The sequence below is a fragment of the Crassostrea angulata genome, chromosome 1, assembly GCF_025612915.1.
Source record: "Crassostrea angulata isolate pt1a10 chromosome 1, ASM2561291v2, whole genome shotgun sequence".
NCBI lineage: Eukaryota > Metazoa > Mollusca > Bivalvia > Ostreida > Ostreidae > Magallana > Magallana angulata.
In genome coordinates this window covers 42,439,536-42,461,087 of record NC_069111.1, presented here as the reverse complement: position 1 = coordinate 42,461,087, position 21,552 = coordinate 42,439,536, and the positions used below count along the sequence as shown (strand labels likewise).

At 35.3% G+C, this 21,552-nt stretch overlaps 1 protein-coding gene across 8 annotated transcripts in view; it reads right to left on the bottom strand.

Annotated features, from left to right (window-relative positions):
• Positions 1-221: 221 nt before the first annotated feature.
• The window catches only part of LOC128157543 (muscarinic acetylcholine receptor M2-like), a 30,690-nt gene continuing 9,359 nt past the window's right edge, over positions 222-21,552 (bottom strand). For 5 of the 8 annotated variants that reach the window (XM_052820188.1, XM_052820202.1, XM_052820201.1 and 2 more), the window contains one exon: positions 222-3,292. In XM_052820188.1, the coding sequence (XP_052676148.1) occupies positions 1,142-3,124 (1,983 nt within the window). In that variant the 5' untranslated portion in view covers positions 3,125-3,292 and the 3' untranslated portion in view covers positions 222-1,141. Of the gene's footprint in view, positions 3,293-5,588; positions 6,130-7,307; positions 7,461-13,857; positions 14,861-21,552 lie in introns of those variants that run through there. The other 3 variants (XM_052820178.1, XM_052820203.1, XM_052820204.1) reach the window with 3 other exon arrangements.

Below are 21,552 nucleotides of genomic sequence, written 5' to 3'. Positions count from 1 at the left end.
AAACTATGTAAGTTTTTATAAACCCCAGTCACATAAGCGTAGCGGTCACAAATGGACTTGACAATAACGTGTTCATCTTATACAAGTACTGCGTCACTGGAATTGCAATCATTAACATTGGCAACCACAGCAAAGCAAGGACATTGTTTGAATTATACTCTAAATGTGCATGAACAATTTGCATGACCATGAAAAGAAAATATCTCAAAACCTTTTGGATATAAACATTTATTGTATAACTTTGTCCAACATTTCCTCACACATCTGTACACAATAGTCATAACAAAAAAAAAAAGACAGGTCACAAAATTCGGACTGACATATGGTAGCATGGACAGAATAATAAAACAATTAACTATAAACCTCATACATACTGCGATGAGAAATGAGTATAATTACATATTCTTCTATCATGAAAAATATATCTGACTATAAATAGAGTATTTATGGTCCTCGTGGGGACAAGAATGATCTGATTTCACACTAATGTTTGACGTAAAATGAACGTGCAAAGCGTAAGATAAACTTTATTACACTGACGTTCTCTGGCAATGTATGATCAATTACATTGAAAACATCGACATCTCGTATCTATAAATTTCCTCACACCAATTTAATATGTTCTTAACAAAAAATATAATTTCTCAGTAAAAACAGCCGTTATCAAACACTATAGAAAAATCGTTACACAAACACGTACATGTAAGATGTATATATATATATATGTTTACCTACACGATAAATCATATTAATTTCTGTCTCACAATTAAATAATGTTATGTTTAATGATATTGCGTAGGGGTCGATGCCTAAGTAAGGACATGCCCGTATGGTATGGACTATAATACACAGCTTACCAATTTACATATAAAAGACAGCGCACATCATCTGGGACTTGTGCTACAGACAACGTGCCTTGTGTAATCTGTATGTGGTGCAGAGGGGGGACGAAACAAAAAAAGGATATAGGTTATTTCTTTCAGAGGAATAAGGCATTGAAGCTTGAAAATGAATATCGACATTTCTTTGCGACTGACAGATAGATGAACTGACTCCGCTTTAGGCGTTTTTGATGGATAATTGTCCATTTGACCATGGGCCATCACATTCTATGGAAGTCGAAATATTTCTTTGCTGTTCGTTATGTCTTATGACAGTCCAATCTCAAAATTCTAAGGAAAGTTTTCTTAAATTGTTGATTGGCTAGTGCGTAACAGAACGGATTAATTGGGCTGTTGAGGTAACATAACCAGTATGTAAATTGGTACAATTTCATGTTCACACAATTCCAACCGCCGTCGCAAACTCCAATGATTAACACCATTATATGATAAGGAGTCCAGCACAGAATGTAAGCTCCAAGAATGAATGTTATAGTCCTCAAAGCTTTCCGGGCCCGATTTTCTGTTTTAGAGTTCACCTTTTGGCGAGTTCGTTTGCTTTTCTTCCTCTTAGCTCTCATATTTTGAACAAGATTCTGTAGAGGAGCCATTATGCTTGGTTTCTCTCTATTAGCATCGCTATCAACGTCTTCATCCTCATTTCTGTCACGTGAGTGCACTGCAGAGGTTCCGTTGGATGGTATTCTCTTCGACATTTCATCATCGTTGCTTGCATGACGAATGCTAGAATCCCCTTCGAGAGTTGTGGAGATAGTATTGCTCGAGTCCTCTGCAATTGGGATGGGTAGATACCTTCCCTCTCGCCGTTTCCAAACCGGTGAGCAACTTTCGTCTGTTGTTGCGTCAAATGAGATACTTCCATCGGGATATATCTTCAAATTATCGTTTGATGTTAGAGTTTTCAGACTATCCTCCTCGATATACTTGCAACCTTCTAATACATCGTTCTCAAGTAGTTTATCGGTCTGCTTCGATGCCTTTTCGTAGGTGTTTGGGACTACATGATTATACGGTGGGGGAGCTTCTTTTATAAGGGCTTTCGTGGCATTCATATCCTCGTTTCCGTCTGTTTCGGTTTCCGAGCCTGATGTTCCGGTTATAGTAAGGGCTATTTTCGATACATGATTAAATGACATACCCAGCATTCCTTTCAAAGATGGCCGGTATGTCGTGTCGGTTTGAACCGCACTGTTAACGAAGCAAGTTTGTTCATCGTCATCAACATCGGCGTGTCTGAAATGGGTCTTGGAGGAACCACAAGCTCCCTGGCTGCTATTGTTTTCCTCATCAGACTCAAAGACGGGGGAGCTAGAACGCTCTTCTTCGGGGGCTTTCGTAAAGCTCGTGGACTCATCAGGCCGCATTGATCTCCCATTGTTGTTTTCAGTGCCCAGAGTGTTGTTGTCAGCCCCTGATGCGTTACGGTTAGATTTGGAGGACTGCTTGTTTTTCGACAATTCCATAGCTGTTGTCATCTTCTTATGCTTTGCCTCTGCTTTCCTTTGTAGTGTCAGAGCTACATAATAAATACCCCCATAGAGTCCAATCATAACACAAAGTGGGATCCAGTAGTACCCAATCGTCAGCAAAAATGTAAACAAGGGGTCACTCATGAATTGTACTTCACACTGTAAGGGTTTAACAGTTCTCTTACCAACGAAGTACTGCCATCCAACGATGGAAGTGAAGAAGATCAATGTAGGAAAAATCCATGTCAGCGATACCATAGTTACCACTTTTTTCTCTGTCCGCCAATGTCGGTATTTGGCTGGAATTTTGACGGAGAAAAATCTGTCCACCGTAATGAAGAAGACAGTATATTGAGAGGCAAGACAGACGGTCCAATCCAACGCTAACCACAGGTCACACACCAATTCACCGAGAGGCCAGTATCCCAGAAGCAGATACAGAGTAAAACATGGCATGGAAAATGATCCGATGAGCAAATCGGAAACAGCAAGGGAAGCTATGAAGTAATTTGTAGGTTGACGAATTGTTCTTTCTAATGCGAATGACAGCAGTACAAGAACATTTCCAGCAACCGTCACAACTACAATGAATGCCACTAAAACACCTAGTATAATGGTCAGCCATAATTCGTGGGGTGGGGGGATGTCCGCTGCTACCGTCACACCACTGGTCGTACAGTTCTCAGTCGAGTTCATATCCACGACTGAAGTGGAAATATCTGAGACTGGAGCTGTGGTCAATAGTCCAGCCATGATGATTTATAATACACTCCCAAGAAAGGTCCGAGCAGTGACAAAGCAGTCCGGTGTCATGATTGTATCAGCTTAGCGCCGTTTCTTCAATCGGAAAATGGATACACATTTTTGATCGAGTGGAAATGCCAAAGTGTGATCGGGTTCAACTGGTCATCGTCTGTTCATCTGCAAAATACAAAGTAGATTTTAGCTTAATAACTTGGATACACAGAAGGCATTCTATACTGTGATTATTATTTGAGGGATCAATACTGTGGACATGGATCAATCAACTGGAAGATAATCGTCATTTCTATGTAATGGAATGAAAAATCACTCGCTGGAATCTCGAGTGCGAACTGATGTATCAAAGCGAAAGATTGTCAGCAGGAACAATGAACCTAGGTTTAATGGTAAAAACTTCAATTCAAACTCTTCTTTTAAACTGTGCGCTCAGTATTATGTAAATAATTGATCCACGGAATTATACTACTACACAGCAAACTTTTCTTTGATTCACACAACCATATTGTTAAATTTCTGTTGATCTGCAGATCAAAAAACACTCATCTTATTTGCATACTGCATTGCAACGAGTAATAACGCGTAATTGATGAGAGAGAGAGAGAGAGAGAGAGAGAGAGAGAGAGAGAGAGAGAGAGAGAGAGAGAGAATTTGTTTTATGACCTGTTTGAGCAAACATCTGCGCATCACACAGTTGTGAATATTTCATGGACCCACCAAGAACTATGCAACTTTGTATAATCCTCAAAAATTGATGAAAGATGCACGAAAAAGGAGAATGTAAATGAGTCCTCTGAGACGGGTTATAATTACAGCCTTTAGAGCGTTCTATCAAACAGAATTATAACTTTTATAGACCCAACAGATATAATACAGTGTTCTCTTGTTGTTTCGTGTAAGAAAACCATTAGATACAAAAGAAGGGATAATAAAAGTAACAGGGTCCCCGTTGGTTCTCTGTAAGAGATTTCACACTTCTAGGAATCCAGATTTCTTCTCTGGAAATTCAACATTATTCTATTCAAAAACATTGATTAAGGAATATGATTGCCGTGATCATATCCATTGGAAGTTATTGTGTTTGTTTTAAAAAAAAAAATGCATTATCAACTGAAGATTCTTTAGAAAGGCACTGGTATTGTTTTAAGCATTTGCTATCATTTCGATTTTGCTTCGGAAAAAAATCTGTTTAAAGTTATATAAATGAATATATTTACATATTTTATGTCCACAAGGTCCTTTGATGAAAGAGCATCAATCTATATCGTTGCCATAAAGATTACTCAATTTATTCAAGTGTTAATAAAAGCTAATACCATGCATCTAAATTATAAAAAAAATAAATTAAATTTCATCAATAGGTAATGAATGTATAAACTTTATTTTGAGCAATTCCTCTTTATTAAAAAAAAACCCTTTTATCCTCGAGGAAACATTTTCTCTACATCTTTATTTAAAATTTATACTATAGTTAAAATATTCAAATTAATGCAAATATTTTCTGAAAATGCTTATCCAACATGCTTTATAAAAAGAGAACTAAGTTGTTTTGGATAACGCCATAAATGATTAAACATTGTACAAAGAACATCGGCGCACCAACTGTGTCTTCCATTATTCATTGCATTGCTTCCCATTTGACAGAGCGTCAGCGTTGTGTTTCATGCAGTCATTATGCCTTTTCGTTTCTTTCTTGGAAAATTTAGCTTAAAGCAAACTGCCATTATTTCGAGATACACTTCCGCTTTTCAAAGGGAACTGCATGATTATTTTTCTTTATCATTAAATAAAAATCAGAACCAACACCCGAAGCACCGGGCCAAAAATCAATGGAAAAAAAGAAACTGTATTGTTGGGAAAATGATGATTACGGACAATCCCTTGCGCTTTCGTTCCGGAGCTGGGTTTCCTTACATCATCATACAAAACTTAGCAGCGGTCTTCAGAGAGTTTTTTTTCTCATTTTGATATTAATGTCAGCGCCTTTAATTCCCTTGCCTATAAAAAATACCCAACTTTTATCATGACTCTCTGTTTCTGGATGTGACAGTTAGTTTAATATAATCTCATGGAATCGTCATTGATGTAGAACGAAAGAATCCGAACTCTTTAGAGAGGTCTCATCTATGATAATACATGTATTATCAATACAGTTGATACCAGTTACTTTCACTCAGTTACAATTTTCAATTCTTAATGAAAACATCACTAATTTAAAATACTTAAAAGGCACCTCATATTAAGTCGGAAAGTTTAAAAGAAAATATTACTAGCTGGATGAAAGCCCGCCCACGAGTAAAAACTTTGAACTCCTACGTGCATAAAAACTTAAAAGTAATAATTATAAAATGAATATGCAAACCGCATGAAATGTTTCATAGATAAACCAATTTCTAAAGAATAAACATATCACTTCCATCAATATTATATTACATGTATATGACAGAAACTCTCAAACCTTTTAAGTTTCCTTCCAGGAAGAAACATTTCCCGATTAAAAACTGTATTGCCTGATAATGTATAACCCGACCTCTCGTTTGATGCTTTGTTTTCAGTTGATAACAAACGAGTTCTATCATCATATAAATTAAACGCAGCCAATTCGAGCATTAATATTTCAGTCTCTTGTCCAAAATCAAAGGCTTTCCTCTCAATGAAACCAGGCAGATTGCATACACTATTATTTTCTACATTTAAATAAGAAAAAACGTTCATCAATACCGTTTAATCTTAGCATTATCTCTTTGCAAACTGTTTATAGATACAGTTTCTCTGAGGAAGTCTATGACGAAAGTGGCTACTCTACTTAAGGTACTGTCCAGTCTAGTTTTCATTACAAACCATGCAGCGATGGGTAATTGCGATGTGCCATACGTCATCACCAATTGCGGGTCCTTAATATTTACAGTGAATTATCACCTCCAAGACAAGTTACAATCAACGCGGACACGCCACCCTCGCAATTTACGGTCACGAACGATGCGTTTCAAGTTTAGGTACCCCGAATTCTCGTGAGGATTCCCCGAGCGTGGCAGACGACACACCAAGCAACCGCGGGAATTGTAAATCGATCCATCATTCCTCCAATGGTCATATATATTTTAGTGCTTGACAATCAATTGTCGCTAATGAATTCACTGTTTGTTTAAGTGCAAACTCAATATTTGAGTTTGCAATCGGGGATTTTATCTTTACATTCATATGTTGACCAAATCCTAGCTCATTTCTGTCTCTTAAGTAAATCCTGTGGATCGAATCACGCTAGGCATGAATAAGTTGTGTCTATCATTGTTCATATCAAGCAGCTTCCGAGTCTAAAACTGGCACCAATAAAGGGAGGATTGCACTTTAAAGAGACTGAACGACAGATGTTGCCCAAATGTCACCGTATTATGTCAATGTCACATTTACTGAGTTAAATAGCTACCTATATGTCTTTTGAACATATAATTATAGTCTTTTAGAATAGTTGGAGAACACACAATTTACTTCATTGTCACGGAAATAACCTCAAAACAGTTAACGGTTCGCTATGTTAAGATAGCAAACACTGCTTTAATTTTGTTGACCGTACATGCGATTAGAGAAAATTGTTAAGTGCAATGATACCTTCGAGCACCCAAGTCCGCATCAAACTGATGAAAGCGCTTTACAGTGCACATAGACATAATGTAAAGAGATGTCATTATCCTACAAAAATTTATTAACACATAGTTTTCCTTACACAGCCAAAACCAGAATCAAGACGCCCCCTTCCCTATTACCTGAACAGTCTAAAACAGAGCAAAGATATATCCCCCCTTCCCCATTCTTAACTTTGGAAATTTCATTTCTTCAAAAACATGGACGTAATAACTTTTTCCAAAGCTTTAGTAAAATAAAAGAGACTTGGGTTTGTTAATTACACATTTTCATCAGTATTTCAATGGCTAATTTTAGGGCACAATAAATGTCGAGCCTGGACATAGAGGAAATGAAAGAGTACAGACAGTGGGGCTTTTATTGATTAAAATCCTCGTACCTATCTTGGAACCGAAACGCAAAGATTTTTCTGTCAAGATACATAAAATCAAAGCATGCCTGGGTCATATGCAAATCTAATCAGGCGAATAACATTTCTTGAACTGTAACTCGGCGATAAAAAAGGGAAAGGCGTATAGCATGAAAAAATGCTTACGTGAGTCAAAATTGATGAACTGCTGCAACAAAACATGAACATTTTTATACATTTAAAATGATTGCCACGGTCCTTTTGTCCTGTATTGCGAATTACATTAGACTAAGTATTCACAGGGCAAAATATGCTACTTCCTCATTTGACTAAAACTTGATCCAAAGTCCTGCACAGATAAATTCAAAATAACGTTGCGTACGACACTAACACCCCTCCAAAATAATATATCCATAAACTAATTTATTGAGGTCTTCCGTTTCCAACGGAAGACCTTGTACTGATTCTGATGGTTCTTCTTCATTATTATTTTTCTTCTTCTAGACGTTTTTAAATCCTCAATAACTTATTTGTTTGTCATCCGATTTCGTTCAAATTTTCACGGTATATTGTAAATTAAATAAGGTTGCTAGAGCACAAAAAGAATTGGAATTGCAACTTCCGGTTTTGAGTTATTTCCCTTTTTCTAAAATTTTAGGGGCATTAGTTTCCAGACAAAGGCTCCGAAATGGTCCGTAGCAAATAATTTACAGTTAAAAATCTTTATTATTGACACTTTGAATATTGTCCTCTGATTTTTGTATTTTAGTTTTTTCCAATTATTCCACTCGAATTAATCAATCGAAATCTATGTTTTAAAAATAGCAAAAATTTTCTCATGTTTTAGCTTCGTATTTTTTTAGTTTGAAATATTTCCCAAATACATATAGAACAAAAATTGTGCAAAATGTTAAGGGCTTTTATTTGACACCAATGAAAAAGGGCTGGACCCTGAAATTAAGGGCCAGTAGCCCTTAAAAGATTTTGCTGAATAACTCAAAAACGGTTAGGATTTCGATATGGCTGTCGCTGGAAAAGTTATTTGTTGGGATCTTATAAAGGTCGTTACAATGTTATTTTGTAAGTGATTTGTGTAGTATGAGTGTAAAAAGCTTTACATGTTAACATGTACCTGTTTTCATTTGGCAACTTAACGAAAGTCTTTGTGCTTAAAACTTGCATAAAGTGACCACAGAAAGTACTGGTTTATACAGGAGGCTTTAATTCATGAGAAAAAAAATTAGAACACGTGCTGTTTTTTATTTTCTTTTTAAAGAATTCCAAAGTTTAAGTCCTTGTTGCTTATTTCTTATGGTGCACAGTCCTTAAAGACGAGAATCGGAAAACAAAACATTCTTTTTCTTTTCTAGTAAAACACAAAATACGTATTGAAAAAAATACTATGCATTACATTTTAGTTATCATACTACATGCATTTAAAATCCACCTGGAATCAGAGCTGTGTGCGTATTATTACGTAAGCTATCCCTCGCCCGCGGCCGAGAAAATCGGTCACCATGGTCGCGGCTGGACTACCTAGCGGTCTGCCGTTATCCAATACACGAGCGTTGCGTCTCTCATATATGAGTTAATTTAGCTTCGAACTGAAGAATTGTTTCAGTTTTGATTACGTACACATAAAGGTTTATTCTTCAATTGAATTAAACGATAGGGTGTCAATTAAAAAATCGTTCAGTTAATTATTAAAAGAAATGCCATTCTCAATCTAATGCAATATCAGACATATAGATCAATTGTGGGTTTAAAGTAAAACAAAAGTTTCTATTTGATAGATTTTAGTCATTAAATTGCAAACTTTTCAAATCTTCCTAGGTTCTGAGCTGTGCGTGTGTATGCGTTCAATCGATCTTTACGTAATCAATCGTTCGCCCGCGGCCGAGGAAATCATCCGCGGCTACACTACCTAGCGGTAAACAGTTATCTAATTAAATACACAAGATTCGCACCCGCACACTTACATGAATATGAACTTGTTTGAGTTTATATAGCCGTAAATACACTGTACACTGTTTTAATTATATGTTATAAAAGTTTGTTCATTTTGTATCTGTTTAAATTAAACATTGGAGAGTAAATTAAAAAGTCGTTCTGAAAATTAATAAAAGCGATATTACTCCGAATCGGAAATACTCGTCAGACATATTAGAATGGTTCGTTTGAAAGTCTTAAATGTTTTAAAAACTGTACAAATAATGTTTTCAATCAAAAAAAAAAACACACACACACAAATATTAAAACCTTTAAATAATGATCATCCCTCGCACATGGCCGAGGAGATCCCGCGCAAGTGACATCTTCTACATTTACAACTCCATCACGCGTGCATGTTTGGTATTTTGTATGAACGCAACTATTTTTATTATGTTTTCAACTATTATATTGGTTTAAGGTAAACAGATGAATTTATGTTACTCGTACAGTTGATTTAGCATTGATTTATACGACAGCGTACAAGGTAATTTAAAAATCAAATCAAATTATGATCAAAGTTCCATGTTACATGTTTGCAGTAGGTGCTGGCACGATAAAAGAATGCCCTAAATTGAGGCATTCGGTGATTATTTTAAAGAATATTCACTTGAGTTTTGAAACAAGTTTTGTTTAGATTCTATCGGTCACATATAAATAACTTCTGTAGTGTTTCTACATGGTCGTTCGATCATTTCATTGTGAAAACGAACTTATTTCCGTGTTGCCCTCCCACCGCCCCGCTGCCAAGTGCTCTTTTTTTTTAAAATCCAGATCTGTCGAAAATCATTTGATAGTGACTTCTTACGTTTAACATTTTCTCCTGAACGTGTTTCTCTTTCCCACCCGTTTTTTTATTCGGTCAGTCTTTGTAAATTTCAACTTTCTTTATTGCGTAAATTCAATCGCCACGTGCTACCGAAAATCTTGTGTCGCTTCAGCGCACACAGCTCAGAACATTTATAACCCCAGGTTATTTATGGCTGCAAATCATCAATTGTTATCTAATTAATCAACAGTTCGCAGGGTGCTTTCTTCAAAGTGGTCAATTATCAAACAATAAGACTTTCATTTTCACATTAAAGGTGCGAGTTCATAATCTGAGAATGTGGCTATAATAAATTGACCTGTTGAACACGCTAAACTTCTATTATATATAGTTATGAACAGAATTATATACATTATAATAAAACGTTTTAAGTCAAAGGTAATTTGTTCTTTGGATTAGATGTTATGAAATACGACTACATTATGCTATGCAGGCGGTCGCCATAGAAATCATCAAAGTATTGCAAGTGTGGACAGATTAGTTCACTTGACTTACAGACTATAATATAGTGACATACATGCATCTGCCTCCAAAAAATATATGCGCTTCTCAAAGATACACATCAGTGAGATGGACATGTGTTCTTGGGGATTTTCTTTATTGCTAATTATATGAAAATTGATTTAAAAAAAAGTTTTATTGAAGTTGTGTGGTATGAGGTTGTCATGCAACTTAATTTACTTACAAGGTTAGCTACAGCCAGTGGAATACTATAATTTTAGGTCAACAATGAATACACAATCTATTAAAATACCAGAGAAATAGAGAAAGCAAATATTGCTTGTGACGTACGTAATTTTTTATATATATCTTTATGATAAAACAGAGAAAAGCAAAAAACAAAAACAAACAAAAAAAACAAACAGGGAACTTGCATAAAATTTACTTCATGTACATGTTGCCCCAAAATTCCGACCGAATATGCCCCTTTGTCACATTTAATTTACGTGACTGAAAATAAAAACCGTAACAACTAAATTTTTCGCTTATTTTTATTGAAGTTTACCGGGGTTTTTTCAAAATACATACGTAACTTTCTCCGAGAGAATTACTTATGATCCGATAAAGGAGAAAAAACTGACTTAAAAATAGGTATTTTGCATATTATTGCATCGTCGAGAGAAGTAATATTCATTTCTGTAAATAATGTCATTTAATTTTAAGTTACATTTGAATTCGGTGTCTCTATCATCTTCGCTAGCCAAGGGTTTTCGGTCCTCTTTGCTCCCCATAAACCCTTGGCGGATTTCATTACGAAAACTCGGTGACAAGCTCCGTTTTATGATTGGCTGCAGCTGCGAGTAGCTGATCCAATCGCAGTGCTTGATAATATAAACTTTAAAAGAAAACACATGTGTGATCTTTGGTAAAACATTCGGTGCTTTTAACAAGTTGAGACTCAAGTATTCGAGTACAGTGCCTCCCCAACGATGGTTTAACCAGATCGCTTTAAAAACCTATATATTTTACTGGGATTGACCATAGTTCTACAAACTTGTCAAGGCTCGCGTGATAGCATGGGAAGTAAACATGGCGAATGTAGAAGTTGCCTATCCCGTTAGTATATACGTTCCTGCTTATGGTTATTGCTTTTAAAGGTTCAGTTAGCTCTGTTTTATTTAATTTCTTTGGTCCGCAATATTCACGACAACGATACCTGATTTTATGGCATGAAAGCTTTCATATTAATAAATCGGCGACTTTTTCACTCCCGGTACAGGTCCTTACAAAACACTATGAATAAAACATTCCGTGTTTTCCCTAGGTTATAACTTAAGTCGTATTTAATAGCATCGTTAATTACTGTCCGATATTCGGTAGTGAACATGTTTTCAAGTTGTATTAATCCCGTAGTGTGTATATAACCTGTTGTTAAATTCGATTAAAATGAAAATATGCAAGCGGCGCAACTCAAGTTGCTCGCTAGATAGCGCCATCACATCACCGAGTTTTCGTAATGAAATCCGCCAAGGGTTTATGGGGAACAAAGTGGACCGAAAACCCTTGGCTAGCGAAGATGTGTCTCTATATCAGATGTAAAATTTAGACGCTCACTTATGCATAAACTCTCCCGATGATCTTTCATAGCTGATTATTATTTTAAATGTTCAAGTCTACTCGTATTATCAAATAATATCAGCCCTGAACAAATTTTCAGAGATGCCATCAATTTTGGCTGTTTACCAAATTTTGACAGCACGCAACAATTTCAATCTTGCACATAATCTTCAAAAAATAAGAAAGATTTAATTACAGAAGTTACGTGTTTTGTATGCACGTTTTTGCGTGCATTTCCTTACACGAATCATGAATACATGTATATATAACAATCCTTGCTACCCTTAAAGATTTAACTTGCCATTAAACTTCTCATTGTTTAAACCCCTGTCACACTGGAGCTGCGTCCTCACGGCGATCCCGCTGCGTCATTGAATAATATAAAACGCAATGGTAAACGAACTAGAGTCTCCTACAGCGCCGTGACAATGCAACGACATCTTCGTTTGCCGCGGTGGGATATCCTAGAACATTTTAGAACGCCGTGACAGCGCATGAGCACGCAGGGCACGCTGTGGACGTGTGGTAAAAACTCCTAGCACGTCATGAGCACTCGGCGGATACCAAGCGAGAGCGCAGTCAATCGCTAAGTAGAACTCTGTGAAAACGTAGTTGGGAGCTCTGTAAGGACGCCTCAGTCGCCATCAGGATGCCGTGACATTTTCAATTGTAAATGTTACGTTATCTACGAATTCCATGAATTTTACAATGCCGTGAACACGCCCTGGGAACGCAACTTGGTGTGACAGGGCTTTAAAGAGTTTTCAAAACAATTACACAAACTGTGTTCGACAAATAGTTTTCCTAAAACATGTTCTTCCTGTCTTTATACAGGCTTTCACTCACAGCACGTTTTTATAACAAAAGCAGAAGTGAAATTTTAGTCATTAGTCATTATAATCGTTTGACGCCAAATCATATAAATTTTCAACTCGCAGCAACAACGGAAGACCTACTCGTGGCTTTGCCACGAGCTCTGCTCTAGTTTATGTAATTATTGTAATATCTTGTGTCACTTCTCCGCCCTGAAAAAACAAACAGAAATCGATCGGTTCTGGTACTAAAATTACCTTACACAGGCACTGCGTTTGAATATTTCGACTTTAAAGGACATTTTGTATTCTGACCGAAAAAAAAAATCAAAAGACAGGTGCCAGTAGAAAGGCCAATAGAGAGTTAGTTATTTTGTAGGCGATCTCTAAAGGGTTTTGTTTTATTTTACATGTAAATTATTGATGAAATGCTGATGAAAAGGGAACGAAAAAAATATAATACTGTATAATAAAGAAAGTGCGTGAACCGACACACAGTAAAAGGGGGTGTTTTAAGAAGTATGATCTATTATGCATTCTACCTTGATGAAAAGTTATTTGACATTCTGTTGAAAAAAGTAGGAATTTTCAATACTACATATCATTTGTTTATAAGAGAAATTAGATATTTAAATTCACGTTACTATTGAAACAAACTAGTTGATAAAAAAGAATATGCAAAGAGTAGTCCAACGTTCATGTTGATCAAGGTTGATACAAATCTTAAAAGATATTGAATTTTCATGCGCCTTGAATGAATGGTTTACTGAATATGAAAGATAGAAGAATACATAACGTTCGTCATATAAGAAATATATTGATTAAGCAGTAAGTAATGTGCATAATATTTAACCTCTATCAATTTTTTAAATATAGGCTGCTTTTTTTTAACGCAAATAAGTACAGCTATAACGATATTTGCAACGCAGCGCAGATAAGAGGTAAATACTTTTGTATGATTGTTATAAGGCATTAAATCATTCATGATTTGTCACAAAATACATGTATGATAAAAACAAAAATAGAAAGCGTCTGAAAATACTCTTACCTTAGAAACACTGAGAAATATCCCAACTTATCATTCAGTAAGACAAATTCGCATTCAAATAATAGAGCTATTAAACTACGCCTCGTCATCATATCTAAAGGGAGCCAAGCTCAGAACTGGAAGGCCGTGTAAGAGTTGTAGGAAAAAGTCCTGAAAGAGGTTGTGAAGCCCATGCTTCTTGTGGCAGAACCGCGAAGTCGCTAAACTAAGCATCGATTGGACAATGCATTGATTAAGTTTGTACTTCACGGATGCTTCACAAGCTAATCAATTGGCCGTCACTCACCCTGAAAACGCCTGATCATTGTCAAGGATTTAACTTTCAACTTCATATTTTGACCAAAAGACTCGCCACGAGTAGGGCTGTAATTGAAAGATATTAGTAAGGAAAATCTTCTGAAAGTCGCATTTATTTGAAAAGATCTAATTATTGATTTTTAGATCAGAATTAATCGAATATCGAGGACAGCCTCTGACGTTATCGTCCATGATGCAACAAAGAGTTTTCCTAAGGAATAGTGTTCCCCTCTGATTTCTTGAGATTTAGAATTTCAGTTTTAATGGAGACTGACGTCAGGAAGGGAAATGGATCAGATTGCTGGTCTTCTTCAAAGTGAGAAGTCAGACACTCAAATGTAATACAGTGCCCTCTACCGACAATTCAAAGGGGAACGCCGACAAGATTATAGGAAACCATTCAACAACTGTTGAAAAAATTCAACGGAATCTTTTCTGAAAACGCAATGCTATTTTTATCTCGTAAAGTTGATACATTAAACAGATTTGTATGTCAAGAGATTGAAAATCGTTAAAAAAGAGAAGAAAAAAGGGTAGTTAAACTTGTTTTTATGCATATGAGATAATTCTTGACAGTCAAGGTAATCGTTATAGAACATTGAGTGTAATAGATAGAACTTAACTGTAGTGGTCATATCCTTAATTTTTTGCTAAGAATTTAAAATTATTGCTTATGAGACACAAACATTACTTGTTCTGGATTTAATAAATCCGTCAGTTTTCAATATTTTATCACTGAGTTTGTTTATGAATATTGCTTGAAATTAACTCATATTTCAATAGCGTGTGTTAACAGATTCAAGACGTTTTAACTATGCTAAATGCCAATAGCAGTTCTGGATTATGCAAATCGTTCGTCCGTTTTTTGTATGAAGGCGAGAAACCAATATCATTCGCGTTATTGGTAATGACAAATCTGGATCATGCAGAGGATCTTCCATCAATAACACAATTTCATGGATCTCTGTGACGTCGTTTGGATTTTGACAGCTATACACGATGGGTAAAGCTAAGAAGCTTGAGTTGACGAGTCTTCATTACGATAAGTTGCTGTCCGATTAAAAATTATTCTTACAAAAATGCTCACTAGCCAAGTTATACCAACTTATGCTGTTTTAAATTAATTCAACCTTTCCATTTGAATACTGGTTCTTAAACATAATGAGCAAAATATACGTTATTATATACTTTTGGGGTGTATCTCCAACAATTCCACTTTAAATCCAAGCTTCCACACATATAATATAAAGATTAAAAAGTTAGAAAACTAAAACAACTCTTTGTCATACAGTCAAGAGACTTTGACATTTGACCCATTTTGAGGTTATCTTCAATTTCGAATTGATTATCTGATAACCCAATCTTAGAGGCTGCTGTACTAGACTTTATGTCGACTGTCTTGATAAGTAATGCAATAAATAATGCAAGTTTTGCTGAAAATGGACAACACTTTATTTTAAGAAACATCAAGTTATTCACCTACTATATTTTGCCATAGATATGATAGTAGGTAATATGGTAAAAGTACATCATTAATGTCCGAAGATATATATTTCATAATGTAACCCAACATGAATATTTCCGAAAATGATCCATCTCAAAGACCTATATATCACATATAACATACACTATAATAATAAAATGAGGTGATTAAATAAGAATTAGATCTGGCATAAATCTCGAATATTACTTCTCAGCAGTAATTTTGGCAAGTGTAGCAAGACAAATCAATCTTTAATTAGGCTATGATCACGGTTACTTATGGTATAAGACCTATATAACGAGAGGTTGCGATTATCTTTAAAACATTCTCATAGATATAAGATTTTCTTATACGATACTGTTTATTGCCTGAATATTTCGTCTGAAAATGTACTTTAAAAATATAGCTCGGTTAACTTCTTAATGTTTCTGTGAACTACACGCTTAAACATTATTTGTCGAAGGTCTCGATAACCTTGGGTACAGGGCTGATCAAAAATTAAGCTTGTTTTCGCCGAAAAGCTACACAACAGACAGAGATTTGTTATCAAAGATGAAATTAGTTTTAGAAAATTCGTAATTCGTGTAAACCATGATGCATGTTTGTCCTTTGTCAGATAATCAAAACTTCAAATAAATTTCGGAAATTAGAAACATTATCTCAAGATGTATCGAGTTTATTTATCAGTGTAATGAGTGTTGTAGACCTACAAACATGCATCCAAAAATAGGGCAACAAAATGACTGACAAAATTGGCCATATCTTCTAAATCTTCAATATTGTTTCAAAATAAATAAATGTTTTATAATGTTTTTTTGCTGAATGTATTTAAGTTCATACGTCAACCTTCACTACAAAGGGACAACTACCTCATTAAAGCTCTTACGTGGAATAAAAAAAATAAAGATAGTTTGACTGATATTGAAAATTGTCTCTTAGCAATATTAGAGAGTTTTTGATGGAATATCATTAAACCGGGACCCCTGCCACTGTTCGCGGAAATCCGTCATTGTCTGTTATAGACAAATGTCAAAAAGTCGGTAATAAATGGCCAGGATTTTCAATATCGTCATTATTTTCGTTTATCCTTTTGAAAGCAATATCGGAGCTATCCGATCGAAAACCTCGTATATCCCTTCACTTACAATAGGTTAATTATTGTTTTAATAATCTTTTCGACTCCAGCTCTGGGTAACATCAGGAGATGACGGAGACAGAAAAACAATGAATTTATTCATTACCTGCTATCGGAAGATGGGTTTAACTTTTGGGGATTCATATTACATTCTATTGGGTTATCGAAAATAATTCTAAAAGACTTTTCGATCCCTTATCGAATCTGATGCTTATCTACTCTGATGCTCAATAAAAATTTAACAGATTGATAAAGGATGCTTAAAGTTCGTGGTCATTTAATAGAATTTTTTCTTCCCCGTCGAAGGAAAAATGTAAAGTATATTGCAAATTCTATTTTATACATGTAATTAAAAGGGATTCAGTGCAAATTGTCAATTGTGATTTGTACCAATTTTGCACCTCGTCCCCACACCAAAGTCTGTCCAAAGCCCGGAGCCCATGATAGGGATGTTTCTTAGAAATGATGATTATATTGATTGTTGAACGTCTTATCAGGAGATGTTTTCATCACACAAGTATTGACTTGATCGGCACTATGGTCAATCAACCATGAAGGGACGTGACGACTTTCACTGTTCTACAAAGGAGAGTTTTGTCTTTTAATTGTGTCCAAGGATTCCTCTCGAGCTCTGCTAGAAAATAAGTTCTCTTGTCTCAAGATTCACGTAGTACTCATCAAAATATTACAGCAAGCGTAACTATTTGTACGAATTATTTGGTAATATTTACATATAAGTATCCCGTAAGATTGATCGCAACGACTTGTCGGGTACTTGGTGTGTCGCAAATCTGTAGAAATTACAATAAATCAAAGATTTAGAATGCCCCCCCCCCTTTAGGTTATCATAAATGTAAGCAATATCACAGTTCATATACAGAAGCCCTAGTACTTCATGGCAATATTGACCATCAAAGATTGGGCCAATCATGGCAACAAGATGGTGAAGTCTGATGGAGTTTCGTACCGACAATACTGGACAAGTTCCAAGTTCTCCCTCAGCCAAATAGACAGCGCCAATAACGCAGTAAGGATACCATTTATAGGAATTACAGAAATATAACATGATCGTCGATAAAATTCTGCCTTAAGTTCGTCTATTTTATCTATTTTGTTCTTCATCAAAGAATGGAAACACGATTTCATTCTGTAAATATGCTATAATTATCTATAGTGCGAAGCATAAACTACTATAGTACATTAATAAGCTTTTTTGCACTTATCTATGCTTTTGTCTCTTAATAAACGTACAAGTGTGCATGTAGGGATTGGACATAGACTCAACATTAATTCTAAATTCTATATTAACTTAAAGAGCCACGAGTTCTTTCAAAGCTCGTCCGCAAAGGACATTGACTGTACATTTTTAAGTTACTACATTTGTAATACTAGTATCCTTTAATCCCGTCACAATAAAGCCTCGCTGGGGAACAGAGAGGCATTGTTGTACACATTGGTTGTACAAAAATGATTTTGGATATAAACTGTTAAATGGCGTTTAAAGATATTTAGGTTGTTGTGTAAAGAATCAAAAACAGATGGTATTGACAAGTTTATGGTAAAAAAGTGTTTTATTTTTTAAATGTGTAAATACGATATCAGATATTTGTTCATACATTTGAATAATAATCGATAGCGCTTAGTTTCATACAGCAGTGGGTTTTTCAAAATAAAGTAATAACTTGACAAAGTGTCCGCTGTGTGTGGTACACATACATGGAGAACTCTATGACTTAAAAATTGTGTAAAAAACAACATATAATAGTTATTAAATATATTAATCTTCATTGAATTCAACAGATAGTGTAGCCATTGTCTGTAAGCTCATGACTGGGAATTAAGTATTTTAGATGGAATGTTACGGTATCAGAAATATATAGCGTGTTGAGTTAATGCCGAGAAATCAGGCGCTCGCTATTACATTATGTAGTAGCACATCTTGCGTAAATGAATAATCTCGTGAAATTGTGTGTTAAGGAGCACCTTTTTTTATTTTATCTCTTTCCTGGGCTCTGAAGTCACGCTCATTAATAGCAAAGATTAACAAAAGACTTTACATATTAATTTTTGGCATACCTTTAATTACAAAACCTAGATGAATTTGTTTTTGAAAAAGAAGCCATTTTGTAATAGATTTACTGTAAAAGCTTCTACAGTAGTTCACAAATGTCGCAATCCCCCCCCCCCCCCCCGTTTTTTTTTTTTTACAAAAATATCTAATCAACGAAAAGTGCTGATATGAACTGAGTCATAATCGTGAGATCTTGAAAACTTTATTATCATGCTTCAATATTGCATTTAATTTTGATAGTGTATGCTTAAAGAGCAAGTGCATGTTGCATAATATGTTTTATTAAAACTGCAAGTAAAAATTTCGCAACGTTTAAGTCAACACGACACGTAGGAGATGTTTTACGAAAGAGGCATCAAAACATTAATATTAATTGCATTGTAGGTTTTACTGAATATTAGGACCATGGTTTTTCTTTACATAAACCATGAATCTAAACAAGTGCAATTTTTAGATTTTTTATAATCCTTATGAAGCTAGACGGTTGTTGCTATAGGTTGCTATAGTTCATTTGATAACTAAACAAAGTTCAGACAAATTAAGCATTTACAAATATCATTTATACATGTATTTTTGTATATTTATTTCAATATTTTCATTCTATATAGCTACCGGTAAAAAAAAACTCTGCTCAGGTAGCGAAAGATAATCTAATGCATATATAAAAACATGTTTCGCCTACATGTTAAAAATAAACAGCCATGTCTTCCTAACTTAAAGGATCGTACAAAGTAAGATACTAGAACCTAGTCCATAAGATTCAGACCCCCCCCCCCCCTCTCTCTCTCTCCCTGCCGTATCATTCTTAGGATACGTCTCGGAAAGTGAGGATCAGTCTTAATGTTGACATAATTCGTACAGGAATGACAGTCAACCAGATAACAATCAAAATGGCTGTCGGATCCCTCGTCTCTTACAACCATCAGTGTACATGGCTGCAATTAGCCTTTTGAGCTTGAGTTCCATATCTCCAATATGGTATCATTACTTTGTTGGTTCATTTGATCTTCCAAGAAATTAACAAATGACAACTACAGCAAACATCAAATCGATGGTGTCCTAAGAACCGCAATAGAACTTCCTGCAAAAAGCTTTCATCAATTTCCGGTGCTTATTGCATGAAAAATCTTATCCTTGCATCCTACTTTGGTTCAGTAAACCTATACATCGATAGGGAATGCTCAACAATTCATGCTCACCACCAATTACGTGTACTTGTCACAAACAACCATTAGGGCCATAACCTAACACAGAATAAAAAATGTCGAGCTCTAACATGAATAGTCCAGAGGATTGCACAGCACTCGCGGAAATATCCAGAAACTGTATAAGGGAACAAAATGGTTTCAGTAAAACTAAAACACACTCTCTCTCTCTCTCTTTCTCTCTCTATCTCTCTCTCTCTCTCTCTCTCCGTACTTTAATAGTAACGAGCAAATTGAATCAATATCATCTCAACAAAAGAAGGTTCCATATACAAAATAGTTGCTTTTTTTATTGCTGTTTCTAGAATTGTTCTTCGCTATTACAATATTGCAACGATCTTCAGGCACCGAGACAGATAGCTTCAATTGTCAAGTCCCTTTAAGTATAATGTACTTTTCAGCTTACAACTTGTGAATACGTATTAAAGTAGACCTGTAAAGAACACATCGAAAAGTAGTTGATGGCTATTTATAAGTCCAGTTAATAGCTCATCTAGCACGATGTCCATCTACCATCATCGTTTTTTCTAATTATCAAGGCTCTTATTTCAGTATTGTTAGCAATGAAGCCCTTGCGAAAGGTTCATAATTTCTCATTTGAAGGAGTTAGTCTCCGGGTCATATAAGATAAGGTCTCGGCATTTTATCTCATTTATGGCACTAGTAAGTGTAAACTTCTATTATGGCAACTTCCGAATGATGAAAAATTGCGAAGCCTGATTGGACGCCCTCTCGTTCCAATCATTGATCCAGTTATATCCATGTAATCGCCAAATCTGGTGCTGTAGTGAGAGCGGTTGTATGGGCTACAAGCCAGAGGTTAATGTAAAAAATAAATTCATCATTCGGTGTTTGACGATTAAATTTCCTTTCTTGTTTCTAATTTTTTGGTCACCGTTGACGTACATTTGAAAAAAAAACCGTCCTGTTTTAATTTTGTTTATTCAAAACCGAGAAAAACAAATTAATGGTTAAATTAATTTTTAAACATTCGTTTCATTAACAAATGACGCTATCGGTTTTGGTATATTGATATCAATCAGACGTTCATTCATCATGAATTATTTTTTCTATTACTCTTTCCATTGGTGCTGCACTATATTTATGTTCATCAAGCAGATATATTTAATGCCCCTTGCCATGAAGACCTTGGTAATAAATTCATTTTGATGACTACTTGCTGCGTTTTGATTTGTTAAAATTAATGAATTACCCATATAAACAGTTACTGAATGTAAAATAAAGGAAATTGTTCTATCTTGCGCGGAAATTGCTCGCAGAAAACCAAATTAAATGTCGCTCAAAAATCTAAAGGAAATACTTTAGTTGGAATAAAAATAACACGAAAATTGCGTAACGCTCAATGAGAAAAGTAATGCAGGCGGTGACAAAAACACACCGTCCAATATGATGAAGAAACTGAACATGCATGCGATGTTACAAAATTGTCTATAAAAGATTAACATGATGGCTGAGTAATGCATAAAATTTTGTTGCACACCAA